The following is a 25102-nucleotide window of genomic DNA, read 5'->3' as shown; positions in this document are numbered from 1 at the left end:
GCTTTGTCAGGCTGCTGCTACATCTATTCTCTCTAAAAAAGAAAGAGTGAAAATGTTCACTCTTGAAGAAGTGAATAACAGAAAAGAGTGAGTTTCAAGTGAAATTAGAGTGATTTTGGACTGAAAATGTTCATTTTCACTCATTTTGGAGTGACTTCAGGGATCACTCCAAGATTTTCGAGTGATCCCTGAGGTCACTCCAAAATGAGTGAAAATAAATATTTTCACTCAAAATTCACCCCAATTTCACTCAAAACTCACTCTTTTCTGTAATTCACTTCTTCAAGAGTGAACATTTTCACTCTTTCTTTTTTTAAGAGTTGTGCAGCATAAGAGAAATAAAATAAAGAAAAACAAGAAAGGAAGAAGAAAAGAAAGAGAGTCAGAGAGTGCTTGTTGCAGAGGACAGACTTTAGTCAATATGAAAAGCTTTTGAAGCAATTACAATCATGATGGAGATGTCAAGAGCTTCAAGAACTTTCTTAGAGTGGAACCTTGTCTGTTTCAGAAGCTTTTATATGGGAACCATGTGGTTACTTGTTCGCTAGCAGTGGCGAATCATATAAAAACGTTAGCGACACCGTATTACGACCGTTTGCGAATTCTTACGAGTGTTGTGCGAATGTTTGCGAGTGTTTTGCGAATGTTTGCGAATGTTTGCAACTGTTAGCAAAAATACAAATTCGCAAAGGTTCGCAAAGAAATTTTGAACATGTTCAAAATTTCTTTGCGACAAGAAAAACTGTTTGCGACAAGAAAAACCGTTTGCGAACTTTCTTGCGAATGTTAACGAACCTTTTGCAACCGTTTACGAACCCTGGCGAATTCCCAAATTCGCTACGTTCGCCGCTTAGTGAGATACCCCCTTTAATGATTGGTGTGTGATCCTCATGCACCCTATCCACCGCTTTTAACACAGATATGATTTCCAGTGATGTTCAGCATTTAGCACAAATATGGTGTATGCGATCTACTTCAATGATGTACAGGTGTATTATTGTGGTCAAACACATTACTGTAAAAGCACTTGGATATTTTCATGTGAGTAATTTTTCGCATTTGACTGGGGAAGATGAATTTCAAGGGTGTTTTAGAATTCCATGGAGTCAGGACATTGTACTGGAACATATGGCATGCAAAAATATTTGCCTGCTTTTATTTTTACGCTAGCTTCTGGTTGCGCGAAATGCGCAAAAATTTCCACATTGTGACAATTTCCACTTTTACAGTACTTAGCAGCAGTGCATGTTCACAAGGTTACCATACCATGAATGATTGTAACCACTCTAGAATAAGATACATTATGTAAATTTCTTTTAAACTGCAAGCTCATTCATGCCAGCTATCATTTACATGTAAGTCTCATAGGCTGCTTTTATCAACTTCATTCCATGGTTTAAAACGCCTTTCAGCACTTGACCCACTGTTTGCAAATGCATTTTGGATTGTGTTTCTTGAGTTGTTGCGTTTATCCAACTCTCGTCATGAGTTTTGCAGTTTGACTTGAGGAGCAGAAATGTGTAATTTGCAGTGATTGGCATGGGCAGATCCCAGCTGCAAAATGTTTCAAAACGACTTTGCGATTATGAAGTCTACGGAAACGTGCGATTGGCGTTTCAGAAACGCATTTCTAACCCCATAATCAGAACAGTTTTATGTTTATCAACTGCCCAAAACTCCTTGAAAGTTGTTTGGAAACCTTAATTTTGCACCAGAAGTGTGTCGATAAACACTCCCATAGTTTTGTCAACTGGTGTGCATTGCTCAGTAAAACATGTACAGCCAGCAATGTTTGCAGTGCTCCTCATGCAGTGACCTTTTTGTTCACACATTGCAAGCATTTGATCAAAAATTTTTGATCTAATAGCAGAAAAGTGTTCTACTTAAGAATGATGTCTGTTATCTAGCATTGTCATAAAACATGAAACTTAATGTATGACAGTAACCAAGATGAAAGAAATATATTATTAAGAGGGGTGAAGGTTCAGATGCGAGTTTCTTCACTTTGTCTTCTTCTACAAATTAAATTTGTTAAGATCGCAACTGCTGATCTGTAAATTAGCAATCATGTCGGAAAAAAGGAACCAGTGGGACTCGTCTGTCATCTACTGCTTTCCAGGCAGCGACACTACCACCAGGCTGTCCCTGGTTGCCGGCAGTGACACGATGAACATGGAACAAATACCCAAGCTCCGAAATTCCGACATTGTTGTACATGTATGTAGTCCAAGGCGGACAAGGCATATATTAAATGAAAGAAATATGTTATTCAGAGGGATGAAGGTTCAGGTGCGAGTTTCTTCACATTGTCTCCCTCTACAAATTAAATTTGTTATAAAGATGTTTGTTAATTTACAGATCAACAGTTGCGATCTTAACAAATTTCAAATTTAATTTGTAGAGGGAGACAAAGTGAAGAAACTCGCACCAGTAACCAAGATGTTTGTTATATGGGTTAATGATTCTGGTTTTTCACTGTATGGGGGATGAGTGCTGTCATCAAGCTTTCCATGACTTTAATATGTACAAGGAGATGTCCCCCTGATGCTACAGAAGGCTCCCTGAAAATTTTGACTGTCTTTATGTCCAGATTTTATAAGAGGAATATAAGCATCTCCCTTGGACCTGTGTTCGACTGTCGCTAGTAGATATGAGATTTTAAAGTACAGGCTTACATGTACATGGCGCGTTGTTTGGTTTGATTCCACAGCTGTCCTGGCAATTAAAAACAAACACATGTGCATATGAAGGATGAAAAAGGCTTGTACCACATGTTTTGGATTCAGCAAATGCAGATGAAAAGTATATATTATATGAATGAAAGAATGATGAATATCAGACAATCTAAAATCAGAAAAAAACCTCCCTGAATTGAAGTATCTACAGGTGTACAACTGTATACAGTTGTACTTACTATTGAGTAGAATTATGATTTGATCTGTACATTGCTGCTATGGAATTGATTACGCTTGTAATCGAAGAGTTTGAGATCTCATCCAAAGGACTAGGCAAAGAGAATTAACCTGTTCCATACTGAATTCTGAAATGCCCATAGATTTAATACACAGACCACCAGGTTCCCCTACAGAATGGGTTAAGAGCCTTGCCAAGGGAATGAGTACATGTCTACCATGGGGCTCTATACCAGGGACCTTGGAATCGGAGTCCATATAGTGTCATCTACTGAGCCATAGCACCTTCTCATATAATGCAGTATGAAATGTGGATTGGCTTGCTGTTCCATTTGTCATCATGTCACACCAAACTCACAGCTCACCTTCATATTGCATCTTATTGGAGGAAAGCTGTCAAAAGATAGTACCTGTGAACACACCAACTACAACTGTAATATGTCGTACAGCTGTACATGTTGTATTATGACAGATGATAATGATGATGATGATGAATTTAACCCTGGTACCAGTGATTAAACAGTATTTATATACAGTGTACATGTATGTCTAGTGCCATTACATAATTTGTATTCAAAGGTGCCTGGCTCCCACAATGTGGCACACATTATTGACAACGCAACGATATCTTACCTTATTCTGCAGTATCTGTGTGTCTGTGCAGGTATCGTGCACATGTATACATTATGGGAGTATCTTAATAAAAGTTATGTGTTATCATCTGCCTTTTTTAAAACCTGTTTTTCTTTCTTTACTGCAGTACGGCGGGTGAGTCCCTCTATGCTCTCTTGAATGTGCCCAAGGACGCCAAAGAAGATGATATCAAGAAGGCCTACAGGAAAGTAAGTAACAACAACAACAGACAAGTTTGTGCGGATGATGTGATTCCAACATACTGGCTATAGAGAGAAGATTCATAGCAAGTACAGCATGCACCATGAATTTTGTGGCAGTCAAATTTTCCATATTAAACATTTTAAAATGTTCGTGATATTCATGATAGCGAGATGCCAAAATATGGCCTTGCGAAGCACAAATGCAATGTGCCATGTAGGCCTATATTGTGTGTGGAAGATGTCTGTTCAGAAATTTTACTTTACGTATCATACAATGTACATACATATGCATAATGTATTATAACTGTGAAAGTAGACATTTTCACTCATTAATTTTCATGCTACCCCAATTTCAGTGAACTTTGTTTCTTGTTTGTTGTCGATGAAGGCTCTTAAATAACCAAATCTACTGTATCCCCAAGTATCTTTTTAGATGGAATGAGCACTGTACCGGTATTGAGTCTCTCTATCATGAGTGTTCTGTTATCCATACTATACTAAATACTGTGCTGAAAAAAAAATCCACTTTCACAGTACTTCTTTGTAGTGGAGGCCTCTATCAAAGATAATGCCAAATGTGGAAATAAATGGACAGAATGATCCATCAATGAGTTTGGTTTCTAATTCTGTTTTAAATAGGGACTTGTGATAATCTCTGTGAATTAGCGTTCAAACCCCTGAGGTCAAATTATTCCTGACAACAAAATTTCATTGCTAGCTTTATGACATGGGCTTTTCAAGTCACTTTGAGAGTAATGGATACCCTCAACTTGACAATATAGTGGAAGCCTTTTGGCATCATCTACAAGTCCATGGCTATCCTACAAGTGTACTACAATTGTAGAGCTACATTGTACGCACGCGATCATACACAACGTTAGTTTCTGTGCCCCTCATACAAGTATGTGTAGTTTTAACCCAATAGCACACCTCAAATCTTTTAATACACTCTGCTTCACTCTGCTAGTATGGGATGACATTCACAACAATCCTCCCTCAAAGCTCTGCCAATAGGAGCCTGTATTACTAGTGATTTGCATCGAGGTTCATGTTTGTCTAAAGGCTTACTGATATTTGACTATTAAAAGCCATAAATTGTTAGGAGTGTTGTCATGATTTGTAACAAGCTACATGTATGTTCAGTGAGCCATGGTAAGATGTAGAGTTGAACCATCACCCAAATGTTCAGTTTGCACCAAAGCCTGGAGCCTGGTACACTGTCCAGTGTTCAACCTTTCTCTTATCTGTTAGTAACCTATTTATTTCTGTTCAGAGATGACATGAAAAACAGGAGAGCAGAAGTTGTTAAAACATGCTGACAAAGGGTAAAAGATGATACACGAGAAATTATAACTGAACCTGTAGCCTGCTGATTGTACGTTCTAATGCATGAAATAAGAAGTGATTTCACTATGGAAGTAAGCAATTGACATCTTCTTGCCGCAGAGTATTGCATAATGTAGATAGTAATACACTGGGCAAAGCCATATTAGACGTGTCTTCATCAGCCCGAAGTTTCAAAATAGTGCGCTAATTTGCGGTTATGAAACTAGCCCGATGTCAAAATAGCGCGCTATTTGTGTCGTGAAGACGCAAATAACGTGTTATTTGGTCGGGAAAATATCCCAAGAAATCTTGGGCTAGTTCGTGAATTGGCGCGCTAATTCGTGAACGAGCGCACTATTTTGGGTGCGTCTCCATCAGCCCAAAATTTTCTCGATCCCTCTCCACGCTTCTGGTTAGCCAGCTGGCTGTGGGGAATTATTGGAAAGCGCATAACAAGCTAGTGATACGCGCACAGTGTATTCAAGGTTCACATACATCTAGTGCATACTAGGCTTACATTGTACTGTTGTTGATAATGCTGGCTGTTTCATCCTTGTTCTTGTACTTCTTCATCTGGTCCACTCTACCTAAGCTGAATATTCTTGCAGATTGTGTGTATTTAAGACGCGTTTAAACTCTGCAAATCGTAAATTTCAGAAGATGTCTCACTGGGCAGAAGAAAGAGTAGCATTATTAATATCCCTTTGGAGAGTATAGGAGATTTTGCGCGGGGAAATCCACTTTCGAATCGTGAGCTACGTGTATTAAGCAGAGTGATGATGCAAAGTACGCATGTGTCAAATTTCGGGCTAATTTCCCCAAGCGGGCTGTTTGAGCTGATGACACACATTCGCTGTATCGGGCTATTTTCCCAGACCGCAAAATATCCCGCTAGTTTGAACTTTGGGCTGATGAAGACACGCCTACAGATTGTGTACTGTGCACTGAGAATTATCCTCCTAGGGCAATGCACATATTGATGGAACATCAAAAACATAGAAAAATGTGCATATGACACAATGATTACCAAGTCAATTGCAATCTATTAAATAGGTTTGTATGTCTGGTTTTGAAGAAGTTTTGATGTTTGGTTGAGATACCTTATAATTAGTCCCATGCATGATGTATAAAAAGGACTTGACATGCCAGATATATGGAAAATCAAAACGTGTCATAATGAAGTGTTATATTTTTAATACACTATGGCAATTAACCAGTATTCAACTGTTAACAAATTTTAGTAATATGCATGTCTGGATTCTATACTGTTTGATTGTTTGTTTTGCTTTACAGCTTGCATTGAGGCTACATCCAGACAAGAACAGAGATGACCCTCTGGCCACAGAAAAGGTAAGATAATCAAATAATCTATCTCAACGGGAATGCAATCCCTACCAGAGTCAAGGGTACATTTCCACCAAAATCTGTTCCCAGGACCATTTCTTTCCCAACTAGCTGACAAAGCCCTCCATCAGAACCAGTACACAGTGTACAAACTGCCGGTAGGCACGTCCTGTCCTACGTACATGTAGGCCTACCAACCCCTTGTACCCGTGGGGACCTGTACTTTGTCTCGTAGCACAAGAACTTGTGTGGAACACTGGACTGGACGGACACTGTATGACACCTAGATATTTTATTTAGTGACTCAAGAAGACGAAGGACGTGAAGGCAGAGCATTGTAGAGGCTTCCTGGCAGCTCTGGCTCCCATAAAGATGTTAGCAATCATTGTACAACATGGATCAGCAACGTTGCAGTAATTACAGTGCTCAACAAGTGACAAGTGTTCACAATTGATTGGTTATTTCCAGTGTATTTGCATAGTAATTGTTGTATCTCAGTGGTTACAAGGCTCTTTATGAAATAGGGCTCAGAAAGACATTAAAAAGAAAGATACCAAACCTTCTATGGGCAACACATGTTTTCCTTTGAAATCGGCAAAATCCTGATAACCTACAAATGTATAATGTAATGATGATGATGATGATGAAGGGATGTATGTTCATGTAGGAATTAACATACAATTGCATCTATCTCTCTTTTTCTTGAATTGGGCTTTGTAGAAATCATCTAATATTGACAGAATCATGTACAGTAAGTCTCATATCTATGGTGGCTTTAAGTGTGTGTCGACAAGAGCCATACTAAATAAGCAACTTCCACATTTTCCTTCTTTTCTGGGAAATAATTGCACAGATAATTTTATTGCATTTTTATTCTGATCACATTTGGTTTGCTCAGTCAATGACAAGGAGATAAGACCTAATCTATAGTATGGAATGACTGAATAAGAAAGATAGAATTAAAGGGAAGATAAACCCCAAGAGCAATGTGGATTGAGTAAAAACAGCAACATTAGTAGAACACATCAGTGAAAGTTTGAAGAAAATCGGACAATCGATGCAAAAGTTATGAATTTTTAAAGTTTTGATGTTGGAACCGCTGGGTGAGGAGACTACTAGAGGTTATGACGTATGAGTGGACAACAATACCAAGAAAATATAAAGAAAATTCTGCAAAAATCAATTTTTCATGAAAATTACAAATTCCATCAACTTGATATTGACAAAGAGGGTAGCAATTATTCCCCCTGCTTTCTGAAAGCGGTTGGTCCATTGCTCTTTCATGATTCTAGAAATGTGAATTTTTGTTGAATTTCCTTCATATTTTCTTTGTATTGTTGTCCACTCATATGTCATATCCTCTAGTAGTCTCCTCACCCAGCGGTTCCAACACCAAAACTTTAAAAATTCATAACTTTTGCATCGATTGTCCGATTTTCCTCAAACTTTCACTGATGTGTTCTACTAATGTTGCTGCTTTCACTCAATCCACATTGTTCTTTGGGTTTACCTTCCCTTTAATATGCTGGTTCTGCATGTACAGTGTACTGTACATACAGGTGTTTGTTTGTGTGTGTGTGTGTGTGTGTGTGTGTGTGCAGAGGATAGATGAGAGGATGAGGGAATAGACCATGGTGTAGTGTACGAACGTGTTTGCTCTTTGAGAGCCAGCCAGTAATCAGGAATTCCATCAAAGGCTAGCACCACTTAGCAAATCTGTGATGCATGAGTGTGTTTACAAAAAATGTGATTCCCTGAAAAGAGTTGTCTAGCCCGTTAATTGATGTCCATAGAGCACACAGCTCAAGGACTGTACCTTGAACATCAAATGATTAGGGGCATAGATCGGAAAGAGATACAACGTACAACAGTGTACAGAGAATCTGATCTACAATTATTGTGGAAGAGGGGTTCATGGAATGATATTTTGCATGAGGTACTTCATGGTTTGTTGCATTAAATATTGTATGATGTCTCCCTCGTGATGTACGTAGCAATTAGGAGCTGTCTAAAAAGACCAGGGAATTCTGATTTTTTTTCTTTTTTCTAGAAGACCATCAACATTTTCCTTTCTTGTTTAAAGTTTGAACAAGTCATGTGTTTAGTGTTGTTGTTGTGGTATGTATTAAAAGGATGTGAACACATTGTAGATTTAGTCTTGTCAGATCAAGGTTGAAAATAGGGTAAATATGTATTTTTTAACCCGTTGAAGATGGACTAATGTTGCTATTTCCGTAGTGTACCTGCCTGAGTATAGTCGGAACTAGTCTTCGATGGGTTAAGTCATTTATTGTGGCTGAAAAAATGGCGATATACAATGTACAATGTACAAGCCTTGTACATATATTGATGATGCAGTCCAGTTCAGATGATGCAATTTGCACTTCATTGTCTGATAAAAAGTGATCAATAATTTCAGAACATTCATGAAATGCATTTGTACTGTATACGCCATAAATTTCGCGAGTCTGAATTTTTGCGAATTGAGACTTCTCGACGATTTCGCGAGTGATTAAATTCGCGATCGTGGAGTCCTGTACTGAACGGAGAAATGTGTATGCGTACTTGACATTCATATGAGGATCGAGTCAATATTTTCGCGTGTTTTAAATTTCGCGAATAGCAGCTGACTCGCGAAATTTTCGAAAATAAAAACCTCACAAAATATTCGGCGTATACAGTAATTCATTGCAAATTTTGGCTGAAAAATTAAGCAGATTTAAGCATTGGCTACAGATACTCTTTGAGAGGTTAAATATTCTGTAAGCATTTTACCAGAAACCCACACTTGCTTTTTGGGATGTGGTAATGTATTTGTACATAAATATACTTGTAAGTGTGTCAATTTTCATTGTAATATATGGCTGTAATGGATGAATAGCAGGAAGTGTCACGAGTAGATACAATGTACAAACTGTACATGAAAGTGGGGCTTAACCACAAAAATTACATTCAAGAGGGTAAAGTGCATGTACATGTACGTACCTTGTAGATTGGAATGGCAACCTACTAAAGTCCTGCAGTATGCAGCTTGAACATGTCATGTGACTTTTCTGTTGATAGCCCCTGGGTATCATGTGATTGGTCTTGTGACAGAAAACTGTTACTCTTGGTTGTTCAAGGGAAATCCCCTCCATCATCCCCCCATGTTCACTCTGACTGGATATTGATGGAGTATGGTCAAAGAACAAGGTTGTGATAGAGGAAGAGAGGTTTGCATTATCACCATGACAACCTGGCTCCAGCCACTGAGAGGAAACTAACTGGTGTTACCGCAAACCTCTCTTCCTCATTTACATCACCATACAAACTTTCAAACAGAATAGTGACATTGCAACTGATTTACAAATTACCCTACCCCGATATACAAGTGCAATGAAAGCATCTCAATGGAAGAATTTCATGAATTTGAAAAGAATTTGGCATTTACATAGATTGTTAGCATTTCTCAACAAAATGCACATGTAAATGTAGGAGATACATCATGTAGTCAACAGCGTACACATATATAGTCAGTTTTACGGTAAAGGGTGTAACTTTCAATATTCATCAAATACTGTACATACAACATGTATATTTAGCAAGGCTACTTTTCCGCAAATCAGGAATTTCTGACAATTTCGCGAGTAGCTAGATTGGCGATTGTGGAGTACAGTACTGAATGGAGAAATGGATGTGTGCACGTTGCATTCATGTAGGGATCCAAGTTGATATTATCGCATGTTAGTTTTGAAATTCGCGAATACGCGTAGCACAGACTTGAGAAATTCGCGAAAATAAAAGCCTTGCGAAATATTCACTGTACCATGCAGTAATCAGCCAAGTCAGTGAAAATAAGAAAGTCCCAATTCATACAGTATTTCATAGCCTTAGTTGTGTATTCCTCTGTATGTGCACAATCTTGGTTTGCCTGTCAAAGTCAATTTGATGCATTTTTCACAGTCACATCAAGGTGGACTTACATTACATGGAGTTTACTTTACACAAGTAGGTACATGTACATGCCCAAGTGCTTACCCTCAGAAGGTGTACGTTTGGACCAGAATTAAAAATAAAAACAACAACAACAACAACACATAATGTAGTATTTGTTGAATGAAAATTTCATCATGTGAATGACTGTGTACACATGATAGATGCGGTGTTTCGCCAATGAAAATGGTGTGGACATCCATTGTACCAGTTTTATTCTACAGGAATTAATGCAAACTATGAATGCACCAAACTATGGACCACCCAGGATCCTGAAGCTGGGTATTCCCAAAGATATTGATCTGCCCTTTTAGGTATGAAATAAAAGACTAGGTATGAAATAAAAGAGTAAAGTTTCAACATGCGATGCATCTTAAGCTGTTAGAAGAGCTTCCAGAGAGCTTTAAAGTGCGGGGAAAATTCCCGTGAATCCTTTGTGTGCCAGTGGAATTCAACCATTGAATAAAAAACACAAAATGCCTACCCACATATATCTGAATGGCATGGTACGGTACATATGATACTGTATTCTTTGTGTTTTTTTAGATGCATTGCGTGCAGGAGAAAGAGTGCATGGCTCACATTAAAGGGTTCAGTCAGCTATTTATCCTCAATAACGGAAGGTTAGAATTCTTATTATGTGTACCATTTTTAGTGAACAGGATATTGGTGCTCATACCTGTTTTGACGGATGTCAGTATTTTTCGTCTGAAGTCATGACTTCAATATTTAATGCATGTGCTTCAGCACTTTATATGTACCATCAAAAAAAGGGAAAAAAAAGCTGAAATAATATCTGAAGCACTGAAGCATTCAGATGGTTGCACCAGGGAGGTGGAATAGATGGAGATGGCACTCTGAGAGCTTCCCTCAGAGAAAAAAATCAAGTGGTCTTACACCGATTACGTCTTGAAATCCAACCCTCATTCTGTGATAAATATGTCAAAATCTGGCCTTATCGGTCCACCCATCACCCTCCGGCGCACTAGAGTGACGCAACATGATCTCCTTTCCAGGCCTTCCATAAACACACGCTCGTAAAAATCGGGCTTTGAAGCGATGCGTGGCACCGACAAAATGACGTCATATTCAACATTTTGGCAGTCTATTACATTCAGTGAAAGACGTCCCCCTTCGAAATCTACAACTTATGGCTCAAAAATTGGGTAGCGTGGTATGTCTATACCTTTCGCTGGTTCAGCAGACTGTGCTGAGGAGATTGCCGTTTGAACCAGCGAAATCGGTACACAAACGACGGAGTTACTGAGCAGTTAGTTTTGTGCGCTAGAGATGTCATCATATTGTTTCTGTATCGATTATGAGAAATTCCGCACATTTCCGCATTTTTTTTATAGTTAGAGAGGTAGGCCTGACCTTTATCTTCAAAATAATATAAGTTACATGAGCGTGTTCGAGCGTGTTTTCAAACAGTTCGAGTGTAAAAGTAGTGCTTCATAGAGACCGAAGCGGGATTTTTTTCGTCTGCACCCGAGCGAGCTGGGGCTTTTCAGCGTACTCGTCGGGTTGTTGTAGGGCCGCCGCGTAGGCGTCGGGACAGCGTTCGTTGCCGTTGTTTCGGTGAATTTGAGTTACTAGTAAATACATATTGGAATGGAAAGTTGAGTGTTAAAAAGTGTAAATTAGACATATCAGCTTTTATTATAATAATTTTCCGTAGAGAATTAAAGATGATATCTACAAAAGCCTAGATGTATGATGCTGTAAGTATATTTTAGGGGGGAAACAGAGCTTAGTATACAGCGTTTCGCCTCACTCTCCCTCGATCATTCATCGGTAAATACCGGTAATCGGCTTGACTCTACCCCATGCTAACGTTACAAAAAATTGAATTAAAAAGTAGTAGAGTACACCTCTGGAGCTAGTAGAATCTAACGTTTAACAGTGGTTAGATTCTAGTTTGTGAAATACTAGAGTCTACTAGCTAGGACTAACGTTAGGTATGCTTTTGCTAGGCAGCATACCTGAGGAGTGGAGGTGACGCTGCGCTATTAAACAGTGTCCTGAGCCTTGCCTTTGCCTTGGCCTCCAATTTCCAAGCCAAAGGCCAAACTAACTTTCTGAGTTTCAGTTTCAATTGTAAATCAAATTTCGTTAAGTTGCTGTGTCAATGTGATTTTGAATTTGCTAAAGAAGCAATTCCTCCTCAACAAACTCGTCTCCGTCAAAATCACGATCGCCAGAACCACCACCACTGCTTACACCACTGCTTACACATAGAGTTCTGTGCTCACACCGTAGGACGCCATTTTATTCCCTGACCACAATGCATTTCGCGTCGTGAGTTTCCGCCACAAGATTTACGACTTGCAGTGCGCCGAGCGTGAGTAATGGGATTACGGGAGGGGGAAAAAAACGCTGTCGGGGCCACGCATGACTTCAAAGGAAACTCAAAAGAGCACACTCCATCTTTCTTCCACCTCCCTGGTTGCACTATATACAGTTGTAGTCTATACCACTAATTCAGATGGTTGCACTATACCACTAAATGTGCCCCCACCAAAGATTGTGCCAAATCTATTTGACCTGCTCTGCCCGTCACGACAAGTAACTCTTGACTAAAGCCATTTTAAAGGAAAACTTCCTTCCATGTTCAAGTTGACATTTCCAAATGTGTTTACAAATCTAGGTTTCATTTCACATCATATGTATGACAAGAAAAAATAACAATCTGCTGTATAAACTGTCTCATATTTTCATGAAAAGAAAGATTATGATCAGTTGCCACTACACTGGATAGAGATAAAAATCTTCCATGTGCTTGAAAAATTATCATGCATATATATTTTAGCTTTTAAAATTGCAATTCTGGGATGCTCAAGGTGCTTGCAGTTTATTCTTTCATGTCTTCAGATACTAAAATTTCCAACAAGCCCATAATACTGATCAATGAAAGCCTGCCATTGTACTTACAAAGTAGGAAGGTGAAATGCAAAAATGGTTTATTGTGACCATGGAAGAAATATTGTGATAACTACAGGCTGTACACTATTGGTAAAATAGTGTCAATAGCAAACAGCCATTGTGCCTTCATAAAGATGATTTTAGCGCTGGAAATGTGCATCTTACCATTCTTGGCAAATGTACCAAATGCAAACCTCAAATATTTACTGCTTGAACTCTATTCAGCTCATTGACCCTATATGCCAAAAGATGAAAAAGAAATCCTACAAAAATCCCTAAAAATTCCCAGATCACTACCAAAATTTAATCCTCTATATTCCTTGTGTAAGTGTCAACTTTCCTGCAAATTTCATTCAGATCCATTCTCAACTTTTTTGAGTTATTTTGCACACAGACAAACAGACAAACCAATGCCAGTGAAAACATACATTGTGTAACTTCCTTCCTTGGTGGAGGTAACCACGTAATGGAGATGATTTTATTTTACAAGATTGAAAATGACAGAATTCTTTCAGTTATCATGTCTGAATGTATGCTGTCTTCATAATCTTCATAGTGTAAAGTACAGAGGAAATACAAACAGTGTATGTTATGGAGAGTTGCCAAAAGTTGGCTGGAGTTCAATCAAACAGAAGCTCAAAGTTGTGACTGCACACTTGACTGAGTGTTAATGATCATGCAGACACAGACAGTTGTTGTTGGCAAAAGGGACTGGGGACTGACTGTATGTCAGCTGTTATCAGATGATGACTACTCATTTGACTGGGAAGCAAGCCATGCAGCAATGAGTTGTTCAACTTTATACACTTTAGGAAATGATACTTATCAATGATTATGTTTGGTAGCCTCTGCCTTTGATTACATGTACCAGGGTTTGTGGGGTCATGGAAAACCTAGAAAAGTCATGAAATACATGTGTATTTTCTGAAAATCTTATGTTTTTACGGGCCTGGGAAAGTCATGGAAAATACAGAAAAAAATTGAAAATATATCGTCATGGAAAAGTCATGGAAATTTATAGATTTGTATACTTTTTGCCTTTTAGTGATCTTCTTTTTTGCAGTGCAGTATTGTTTTAAATAATGAAAACATTTCATTGATCGAATCAACTCCATCACAACATACAGTGTCCTTTACATACACACCAATATTTTACATGGACACTATCTATCTAATTGAAATAGTAATTTCCATGTACAGGGCTGTAACACCAACCACTTTATAGGTTCTTATGAAGTTACTGTTCAAAAATGGGTCCTGGATTTCCAAAATTTTACATGGAAAAGTCATGGAATTAAGTTTTGTAAACGGTGCAGGAACCCTGATATTGTACCATCTACTACAAAGGCTGCACAGGGTTTACTCAGTCTATTTAATATTCCAAATATTGAAAGAATCTTAATGTCATGGGCCAGCTACAAGTCTAAGGTGTTATGGCAACTGTGTTTTGTAATTTGTAACCTGTCATCCTTCAAATTATGGAATGCAAATATTTCAGTTAGTACAAGTATTTTCCTATTACTAATGATAGAAAAGTCTGTTAGCTATTTGTGTTTCTTTCCTTTTGTTGTTGTTGTTTTTGTTTTTAGCTGTGCCATATGGCCTCTGGAAAGGTGTCATTTTAAGTGCCAAACTCAGATACCGTGGTATGCTTGCAAAATGTGTGTGTGTGTGTGTGTGTGTGTGTGTGTGTGAGAAAGAGAGAGAGAGAGAGAGAGGGAGAGAGTGCTATTATGACATCAGTGACCGTGGACAAGTGTGTGTAAACCATGTACAATGCACTATCAGTACACATGTGTGTGGTTACTAGTAACTCGACAGTGTGTAATGTTAGGGTACGTTGTCTACACCAGCTGGGTTGTAAGCATTTGATTAATAATAATAATAATAATAATAACTATTTCTTATTGAGCGCTTTTACAGGACCTGATTAAAGCGCTGTACATACATCAACACACAACATTCACAAAGCATAGGAACATACTTAGAAGTTACAATTGAAATAGTTCAGTCTTGAGTTTCCTTCTAAACATTTCCTCTGAATCACATAGACGGAGTTGACGGAGTTGATTCTTTTTACAATGTCCTTTACCAGTTTATGTCCATCACTTTCATTCTCTCAGTCTGTACTGCTCTGTCTACACTGTGTCACTTGGACCATGAAAGTCTGAATAAACAGGAAGTTCTTTTTCCCTTTTTCTTTTTGGCAAAGCAAAGATATTATTCCTATCCTCAAAATGGCAGAGCTGTGAATCAAATTATGCAAAAATAACAGTGCATCTTCCCCTTGCTGGTCAATATCCATGCCCCGTTATTCTACCATCTGATTCTTGCCACATTGGTCACTCAATTGATTTAAAAGATAAAGTCAGTCAATGCATGGACCTAACACGTGGACATTCATCGCTCGTTAATTAATTCGTGCACCTGTTTCTGTCAAAAGCGTCACAAAAACATTTTGAACATGCTTTCCTGCTTTGATCCAGTGTTATCCACCAACAGCCAGCCTGGATAAAAACAAGACGGCGCTTTGAGAAATCTAAAAACTACGTGCGCAGAAGCTAATAACTCTCTTAAATCAAGAAAAATGCATGTGCAGTTGTAGTGTATATTGCGAAATCATCGCTAAAGCTATTTCATTTGCGAAATGTAAGTACTTTACAAGAAATTGCAACTAATTAAGCAGATTGACTGTGATTTGTAATCTATTTTTCCCCATTTGTTGCACATTGTATTGTTTTTAGAGTAAACATGGACAGTAACAGTAGACGACATGCTTGTCTTGCCATTCAGGGATGTTACATGCATGGCCGCAAGTGGCCGCTTCAGTAATTACCAATTTTATGACGCAAAATTTGGCCTTGTTTCAGGTTCGGTGCTCCCCATCATTGGTGTTTATTCAAAGGCAGTTGAGTCTGAAAAGGCACCTCAGCCAAATAGGACCGAAATGAGGGAAACCGGGTTCTTTTGTCAGTGATGATGCACGATTACACAATCGTCATTGTCCAAACGTCTGAATGTACTCATTAAGATGCACATAATCAGGTGGCGGTGGTGAACATTGGATTGCTAAAGACCTCCGTTAATGGTCCATATGTGTAGTAGGTCCATGGTCAGTGTTTCTGATGATGAGCTTCTTTCAGGGAACATCTGAGTGCTCCCATTATTAAAAAGTAAATAAAGTTTCTCTTGAAATACGGATTGTGACAGGCCGGATGGCATGAAGTGAAATGCAAGCTGTCACTGTGACCAGCATAGGGTCATGTACATGTATACTGTCAAGTCCAGAGGACCATACTGGAAAAGTGGAAATATTTGGGGTGTTGTTGAAATTTTTGCGCTTTTCGCGCAACCACAAACAAGCGTGTTATACATGTAAAAGCATGCAAATATTTTTGCTTGCCATATTTTCCAGTAGTGACTTTATATCTCGATTCCATGGAATTATAGACATGCAAAACTCTTCTTACCCGGCCGAGCACGAAAAATTAGTCACGCGAACATATCCACTTTTACAGAACCTTACTATAATAATATCTTCTACCTTTGTCTCTCATACAGTTCAAGGAGGTCAACCGAGCACACAAAGTACTAAGTGACGAAAAGAAGCGACAGATATACGATGAGTACGGCTCGTTTGGGATCTACATCGCAGACCAGATTGGTGAAGACAACGTTGACCTCTACTTCCTTGTCAACAGTAAATGCTTCAGGGTAAGTAAGACTCAGGAAGCAGCGTATTCACCGTGTATATTTTCATGAGCATCTTATTTTACGGTTGCAAAGATTCGTGATTGAGTGACCACAAATACAGTGTACGTATCCAGTTCTAAGAGCAAAGTGTGCAATGTCTACCTTGGAAATGATACTGCATTTGAGTTATTGGGGGGGGGAAACGTTTGCTGTGTTGTTACTTTTGTGAATATCATTTAACTTACAAAAATTGACAAAAAGGAATATGTGGCATTAACATTTTGTAGCTCATCATCACGAAGAATTGATAAAACCACTAGCTGTTGATTGTGTTGATTCTTATATTCTGTATAGATATTGAAAAAATTTTCAGACTCTGAAGTTTTTTTTTTATAAAGCTGTATGTGCTCTTGAAATGTGAAACTCTGACTTACCATCGAAAGAGAAATAAAGCTGGCTGCTAAAGGATGGCCATTGTGAGACACTTAGCTCTAAAGTTATCATCATCATACACTTTGAGCTCATTGTCTTGTCCATATCAACAGAAGTGACTTTACATGAATTGATTGAGCAGCCCTTTTGAAAAGTGGACCATGAAAATTTGCCACCAACTTCACTTGTATGGACACTATAATACTGTCATGTAATGTTTCCTTTATCCCAGAGTATGTAATCTATACATGAAATATATTCGTGTAGCTGTTCAGGGAGTCAGTGAAAGTTGCAGCTATTTTTACAGTGATTAATCCATTGTGTGCTTTGAGTGCTGATAGACATAGAAAATCTCATAGTATTGTACACACTGTCCAAAACCCTGGCACAGAAAGGGTTAACATGGTAGACATACATGTACGTTACATTGACTGTCATATGGTGACCAAAGAACCTGTGTCTGTCCATCTTGGTTGCAGATAACAAGTGTCATCTGCTTCTTCTGCACCTGTTACTGCTTCTGTTTCTGTTGCTGCCTCTGCTGCTTTGGATGCTGCGGTCGATGTCGACGAGGAGAGGAGGACGATGAGGACTTCGAGATCGTCATACCTGACGACGAGGTGATTGTTGGAGAGAATGAAAAATTGATGCCCTCTGATGAAATTTATCATGATTGGAGAACAACTTCTCTTCTCCTTCACAATGCAAGCATGTCTTATAAGGGAGGCAAAATCAAATCAAGAATGTGAAATAAACCATGACAAAGAGAAGTTTGAACTCCTCAAATATGGAACCATATTTTGTGTCATTTCTTATTTCAATCGATTGAAACCAGATTTTCAGGCGTACCTCTGCATAAAGGATGATATCAAAAGAACAAATTGTGTAGCTGTACAGTGGGAAGTATTTAACCTGTTGAGGACAAGTCCTGAGTATACTCGGGCAAGTGTCTATATGGGAAATGCAGGTTGTAGCAAAATCAGCTTGTCCTTGTTAACCCACTGCGGATGGGCTGATTTTGCTACAACATGCATTTCCCGTAGATACTTGCCCAAGTACATTGTATACTGGGGTCTTGTCCTCAACAGGTTAAACTAGAATACAACTTGTGTACCTGTATGTCAATTAGTCATAAGAAAAACTGTATATATGAACTGTGGCACCTTGTCAAAGACATCCTCCTTATATCAGTTGGGAGAATTTCAAGTTATGTAATGTTCAGCAAGTATTTCTTGTTGCTTTAGCTGTTAACAAGAGCTAGATAACAACTTGTAATGGAGAAATATTAACCTGTTGAGGACAGGCTGATTTTGTTACCACATGCATTTTCCATAGACCCCTGCTCGAGTATACTTGGAACTCATCCTCAATGGGTTAAGGAAAGAGATGTTTAAATCTGTGGCAATTAGAGAGAGAAAGAGGAACTTTAGTCCACTAAAATATGTTCATGCCATTGTTAGAATCAATGGGGATTCAGCAGTTTAGATGAATTTGAAATTCTGAAACTGAAACAATTACAATCATATGAACAACAGAGGGCACAAATTGAAAGATTTATTTATTTATTTTTGTTATTATTACATGTATTATTATTTTTTTTTTAAATTTTTACTATAATACCGTAATGAAAACACCGCTGGTGAAGAGGAAAATGTTGTTTTTATGATTTATTGGATAAGAGATGATGAAAAGCCTTGTGTAATATTTGCTCCTGTGCATCACTTTAAAAAAAAAAAAAATCTCAATTCTCCCTGACAGGAGGAAGGTGAGGAAGGTAATGAAACCACACCTGTCACCAGCCAGCCTAAATCAGAGGGAGGAGCCTCTAATGCACCCATCGCCATGCCTCCCCCTCCAGAGAAATCAGCCGCCGACGAGCCTACTGAGACAACGGGGCTAAACACTGGGGAGAAATCACTATACACTGAGGGATAACACCCCCATCCCCCTCCCCCACACCCCTCCCCTCCCCCACCTCCCCCTCCACTCATGTCTCAAGTTATGATTCCAGAAGGGAAGTTATGGAATTCAGTTTAAATGCAAGTCTGGAGGAAATATTGTGGTAGATGAAAGGAAGAAAAAAAGTGAGTGGTGTAAAAGATTACTGGTTGAAGTGAAGACTCTGCAGAATGCTCATGTCTGCCAGGAAAGGTCTATTAATGTTGTCTGTGTGTCTAAAGGTGGTATTTTTGACAATTCTCAGTATGTATCATATTAATCTTATAGCTTAAAGCTGGTCATATGTCCATAATATATTTGTATGCCTGTTTTCAATGGCATATTTCACTCTTCGAGAAGGTAGACATTATTTTTTTGCCTCTACTGCAAAAAGTTGGAGAAACATCATTCCCACTATTTCATATTTCCCTGCATCAGTGCAGGAATGGCCTTATACCATAGGTATGCACGGCGCAATGGAAAGAAAATGTGGCTACAAGGGTTATGTTAGATTGACATTACAATTTGACAACCAAGTAGACTATGTTTGTACAAACAGCCCCTTCAGAGTGCCAAAAGCAACTTGTATTTGCTCCTTAACATGGGAGACAACTAAATATTTTTCTGCCCATACTTAAATAACAAATCATTGTCCCAGAGCATGCTGCCAAATGCCTATTGTAATATTTTACTGATGACAAAAAAAGAAAGAAATAGGTGATTGCAAAGTGATATGACTATTGAAAGAGTTGAGTGGTTGAAACATTTATACTTTAGGTGAAAAAACAACAACAAAAAGTTCCCCTATAAGTGTTTAGAAGTGATGTATTCGATAGTTACAATAGTTTGCATATACGTTAATTTGGGACTCATGGTACAAGAATACTACCTTTAGAATTGGAACTGGACATAGACTTTGCTGAATAGTTTTTCTTTTCTTTTCTTTTCTATGACATGCAGTATACTGTGTCCTGTCGTAAGAAATATAGGCATATGGCCATATTTCTCGCACATTCACTAGGAATGTAGGATAATGTTCATTTTTATTGTACTAATGTATTTAAACTTGGTGAATTGATTGATGTACTGTTTTCTGTTGCCAGTTATTAGTAGATGGTCCCCAGTTCTCTTATTTTCTTTATGGACTCTTCATCTCTATGTGATAGAATATTCTGCAGTTCTACTTAGACACTGCATTGCATCCTGGGAGGTGAAAGGTCATGTTCTTTTTTTTTTAAAGAATCATTATGAATCATTATGTAATCTATATTTGAGACACACTTGCAACATGATGTATGATATGACACCTAAGGTATGGACTTGTCAGTTTGAGCACTTGATATTTGTGTCTGAATGTTACAAATTAACTGTGGAAGTTGGTCATACACAAGAAAAAAAAAACCTTTTTGATACAAACCAAAGAAACCACCAGAAAATAGAGCCATGGGAAAGTGTTTACCAAACTACACTGTACATGTATACACTTTTCAACAACATTACAGTAATCTACGTCAGATCACAAAGATATATATCCTTACTGTGAGGTGGTGTGTCGGTGAGTGTGTTTTCTGGTTTCCTTGACGCGAGTGTAAGAGTATAGGGACATTCCATATTGTGAGCTGAACCTAGTGACATTCTTTTAGCAAGATGTAAACTTGCTTGCCTTTGTGTTCTTTGACACCACCATACATGTCTGCATGTTGCATCACACTTGCAGAAAGTAATTGATGTGTACTCTCCAACAGTGGTGTGTATGTGAACCCACTGGTGGACAATTGAATGTAATACGTCATTCTGTATTCAATGTTGTAATGGAATAATTGCACACACACACACATACACTCAGACACACACACACAGGGAAACAGAAATGTAGATTTTACATCACTTTGTGTGCAACCACAGGGAATGTGTTTCAGCTGTTTACTTGATTGAGCTTTGTGTTCATCTCTCGTACACAGTTCATCATTCTAAGCTGAGCCAGAGCTTTGCATCATACCGGGAATTATGACAGAAATTGACAATCTGAGTTGGTTTTACATAAATTTGCAATATATTTTGTGTTGATCAGGTGACAAGTGTCAAAATCATCACAATATACACTGGATAGATATCATGTAATGTGAGGAGCCATACACACAAAAACTGTAACATCATTATTCTTAAAAGTGTTAATCCACTCTATGTTTTACGTTGACTTTGGTATTAATACAGAGTGGTAGAAATTTCTTTGAATTAGACATGCAATGAGAAAGTGGTGGAGTTTGAGCAATTTTCATGCGTTTGAGGAAAAATGTGCAAATACGATGTTGGTCATGATGTTGTTTCCTTAACCAGCCTCCCTTTGACCTGAACACAAATCTTTGCTAATGTTTATCGTTCTGAAGTGAAAATAATAGTAATCATCTATGTCCCTCACATTAGGGTGGTACGAACAGTATTGCTGACTTATACAGAGAGGGTCATGTATCAGAGTCCAATGGTAGGCATCTCTTAAATGGGCGATTCTCCTGCCTCAACCCCTACAAAACTGAAGATTCTGATATGTCAACATGGGTGCAGTATTATGTTGTGTGTGTAGTGCAAATCACAGGGGGAGGGGGCTGATATAGGGCCTGCTTGAAGGCCCTGCAGCTCAAGGTTTATACAATATGTAGCTCCTCTGTAGTGCTACTGTCAAAGTTGAAATTTTCGCGGTGTTGAAATTTTTACACATTTTGCGCAACCAGAAACTAGCGCGAAAATAAGAACACATGAATATTTTTGCTTGCTGTATGTTCCAGTAGTCTTGATTCCGCGAAATTTAAAATGCCAAACTTTCTGTAAAACACAATATTTAAGCGAGTTGCCTCTAACATTCAATGCATATAGTGTAGACAAGAAATTTCGCGAGCATTTTAATTTCGCAAATCTTGGCTCACGCGAAATTCGCGAAATTAAAATGCACGCGAACATTCCTCATTTTACAGTATCTTACCTGGCCGAGTGTGAAAAATTAGTTGCGCGAAAATATCCACTTTTCAGTATCTTAGCCCTATTTCTGAACATTTCTGTTGGCAAAAGGAAAGTTGAGCGGGAGAACGCAAAATTTTAAGGGGAGAAAATACATCTCAATCAGGAGACACAGCCTGAGAAGGAAAAAATCATTTTAAGAAAATGGCCTCAAAGTGGCAGAGATGGATTCTTAACTGTATTTGCTAAACTATTGACCAAAAATAATCGTTTGTATAAAATGTTCTTAGGTAAACCCCCCCCCCTTCCCCATAATCATCTACTCCATTCTTGTAATTGTGACTTTTTTGTACAGTTTCATGAAATGGTAAGAAATTGGAAAATTCCATCATTTTCTTGTTCTACCTCTGAACCTAATGAAACTTATACAATTTTATTTGTGAGACGGTATTCTATTAATCTATTAAAGTCACATGTAAAACACAGAGTGGCTTTCCACTAGCAAGTTTGTATTTTGTTGGTATTTTAATGTAGTATTAGATTGTAGAGAGACAGGTAAGGATAATGTCATTCAGCCTGATATTCACAAGTGTACTCTAATCTCTTAAAGAATAGTCATACGTTGTACTTGCATGCTGACATTAAAAGTGATCTTATAGACAGTTTATTGAAAGTATGAAACATTTTCCGTATAACGTCTTGTGTTGTAAAAAAAAAAAAATAAGTAATTGACATTAAATGCTATAGTTGGATTTTTTTTGTATTAACTTGTTGAAGACTAGTCTGGAATATACTAGGGCTGGTGTCAATGGGAAATGTGTGTTATAGCGAAATCAGTTTGTCCTCAATGGGTTAATGATGGATAGGGAGACCAAATATGAGAGAAACATTTCTGGAGTACAAATGAAGGGGTCAGTGCAATATAGTGCTAACCCACACTTTTGTCAAAATTGAGTTACATGTATTTTCATAATCCTTATTCTTCATTCTAACCTCCGTGAAAATGTCATATTTGAATTCAACCAATAAGATGGTAAAAAATGCATGCATTCATGTTTTATTAATGTACAATATATGGACTTTCCAAACATTCAACAGCGATTAGCTCAAAATGACTATTGTGTGGGTTAGCACTATATTGCACCGACCCCCTCAAATCATCCAGAGAGAAAATTAAAACCTTCATGAAAATCTTGAGCATTATTAATACCTTGCACAATAATGGAGTAATGTCAAGTGTGCAGACATACTTAGCAAAGGGTTTGTGCTAAATGTAGTGAAGGACCTACAAAAAAATCTACCTACATTTAACCTGTATTCTTGGATACCTTGCTGAAGTTTGCCTGGCTTCATTCAAATGGTTTTGGTTCAATTTCACTTTCCCCACAGTGACATGGTGTCATTTTAGATACAGTGTATATCTCAGATACGTAGGTTTTAAAATAAATCAGTGGCCGTTACATGGAACCAGCAAGAAAGGATTTCCAGAAGCGGGTATATTAATACAGTAGCAATTATGTTATGATGTTGATAACTATGATGGTACATTGTGCATCTAATTCATTTCAAATGTCTTAGAAATGCATTTGATATCACAGAGAAATGTTATGTGATATGTTGTCAAAAAGAGATGATTTGTAGCATCATTTTGAAATATTCTTTGAGAACAAAAAAACCAACAACAACAAAGCAAATGAAAACTCTCTGTTCCCTGTCTGTTAAGTGTGAGGACATTAGGCTTGTGTTGAAACACAACCCGTCTCCCCTCCACACACACAAACATGCAGATGTTTTGCTGTGAGACAGTTATGACGTTACCTTAGGCAGGGCATTGACTGAACCCCCCCCCCCCCCCCCCACCCGCATGTGGTCCTGCCCCCACCTTCCCCTCCACCCCCACTCCACTCTCCTGTCATGTAAACCATCAGCATGACCTTCAGAGTTCAATGAGCTTCGATGTATTATTACTTTTGTTTGCTCTTTTGGAAATGCTATTATGATAGACACAATGCAGTGTCATGTATTTATATTTTATCCTCAAACCTGTAGATTTCCGTTAGTCTCTTATTAGTCTAATTCCTCCCAAATATCTCATTTTAGATTTGTGTAATAAAGGATTTCATTTATATTTAATTGTACTAATCAGTTAGAGAGATACAAAAATGAACCCGCTGTTTTCTAGAGATTGGTGTTTTGTATATTTGGTTCTTTTCCGATGGCATGAAATGTGAGAAAAACGAATGTATTCGTATATCTTTGGAATTATGGCGCCGTCATTTGGCAAAGTGATTTTTAATCTGTGTCTCATTCTCATGTCTATCCCTACACTCTTTGGACTCCACAAAGTACTATGATTGTTATACTTGTTATATCTTCTGTGCATAATACCAGACATGTATAAGTGTTATTATTCTTATTAAAAATATGCAATAAACTGTGATGTGTAATGAAGACTATGGCTCTTGATTGTTTTGTGTCAATTGAGTGAAAGCATCATTGATTTAGAGTGAAGCTCACCTTCATGTTGACAGTGGCTAATGGAGAGAATACATGTTCAATTTCAATCAAAGGGTCAGGACAATGTAGGGTGGAATTGGTAGTGGAATCGAATTTCGTTGTCCTGCATTTTCCACAAAAAGTGATATCTATTTACAAAAGATGCATTATGCAATGTAGAAGAGGCAGTGTTGTCATAACACAACTCTCCCATTGATTTCTTTACAGAACATCAAGAAATTAGTCTTAAAGATAGCTTTAATAGTAGCTGTTGCCTTC

At 38.0% G+C, this 25102-nt stretch overlaps 1 protein-coding gene across 1 annotated transcript in view; it reads left to right on the top strand.

Moving 5' to 3' along the window:
* LOC139718709 (dnaJ homolog subfamily C member 5-like) overlaps positions 1-19373 on the top strand; it is a 36563-nt gene extending 17190 nt beyond the window's left edge. The window contains exons 2-6 of the mRNA XM_071630171.1: positions 3673-3754; positions 6368-6424; positions 16874-17026; positions 17917-18057; positions 19196-19373. Of these exons, the coding sequence (XP_071486272.1) occupies positions 3673-3754; positions 6368-6424; positions 16874-17026; positions 17917-18057; positions 19196-19372 (610 nt within the window). The 3' untranslated portion in view covers position 19373. The remainder of the gene's footprint in view (positions 1-3672; positions 3755-6367; positions 6425-16873; positions 17027-17916; positions 18058-19195) is intronic.
* The last annotated feature ends 5729 nt before the right edge of the window (positions 19374-25102 follow it).

Source organism: Diadema antillarum, unplaced genomic scaffold (assembly GCF_040938485.1).
Source record: "Diadema antillarum isolate AM-2024a unplaced genomic scaffold, OU_Dant_1.0 scf00000099, whole genome shotgun sequence".
Classification (NCBI taxonomy): Eukaryota; Metazoa; Echinodermata; class Echinoidea; order Diadematoida; family Diadematidae; genus Diadema; species Diadema antillarum.
This window is presented reverse-complemented; position numbering and strand designations above follow the sequence as displayed.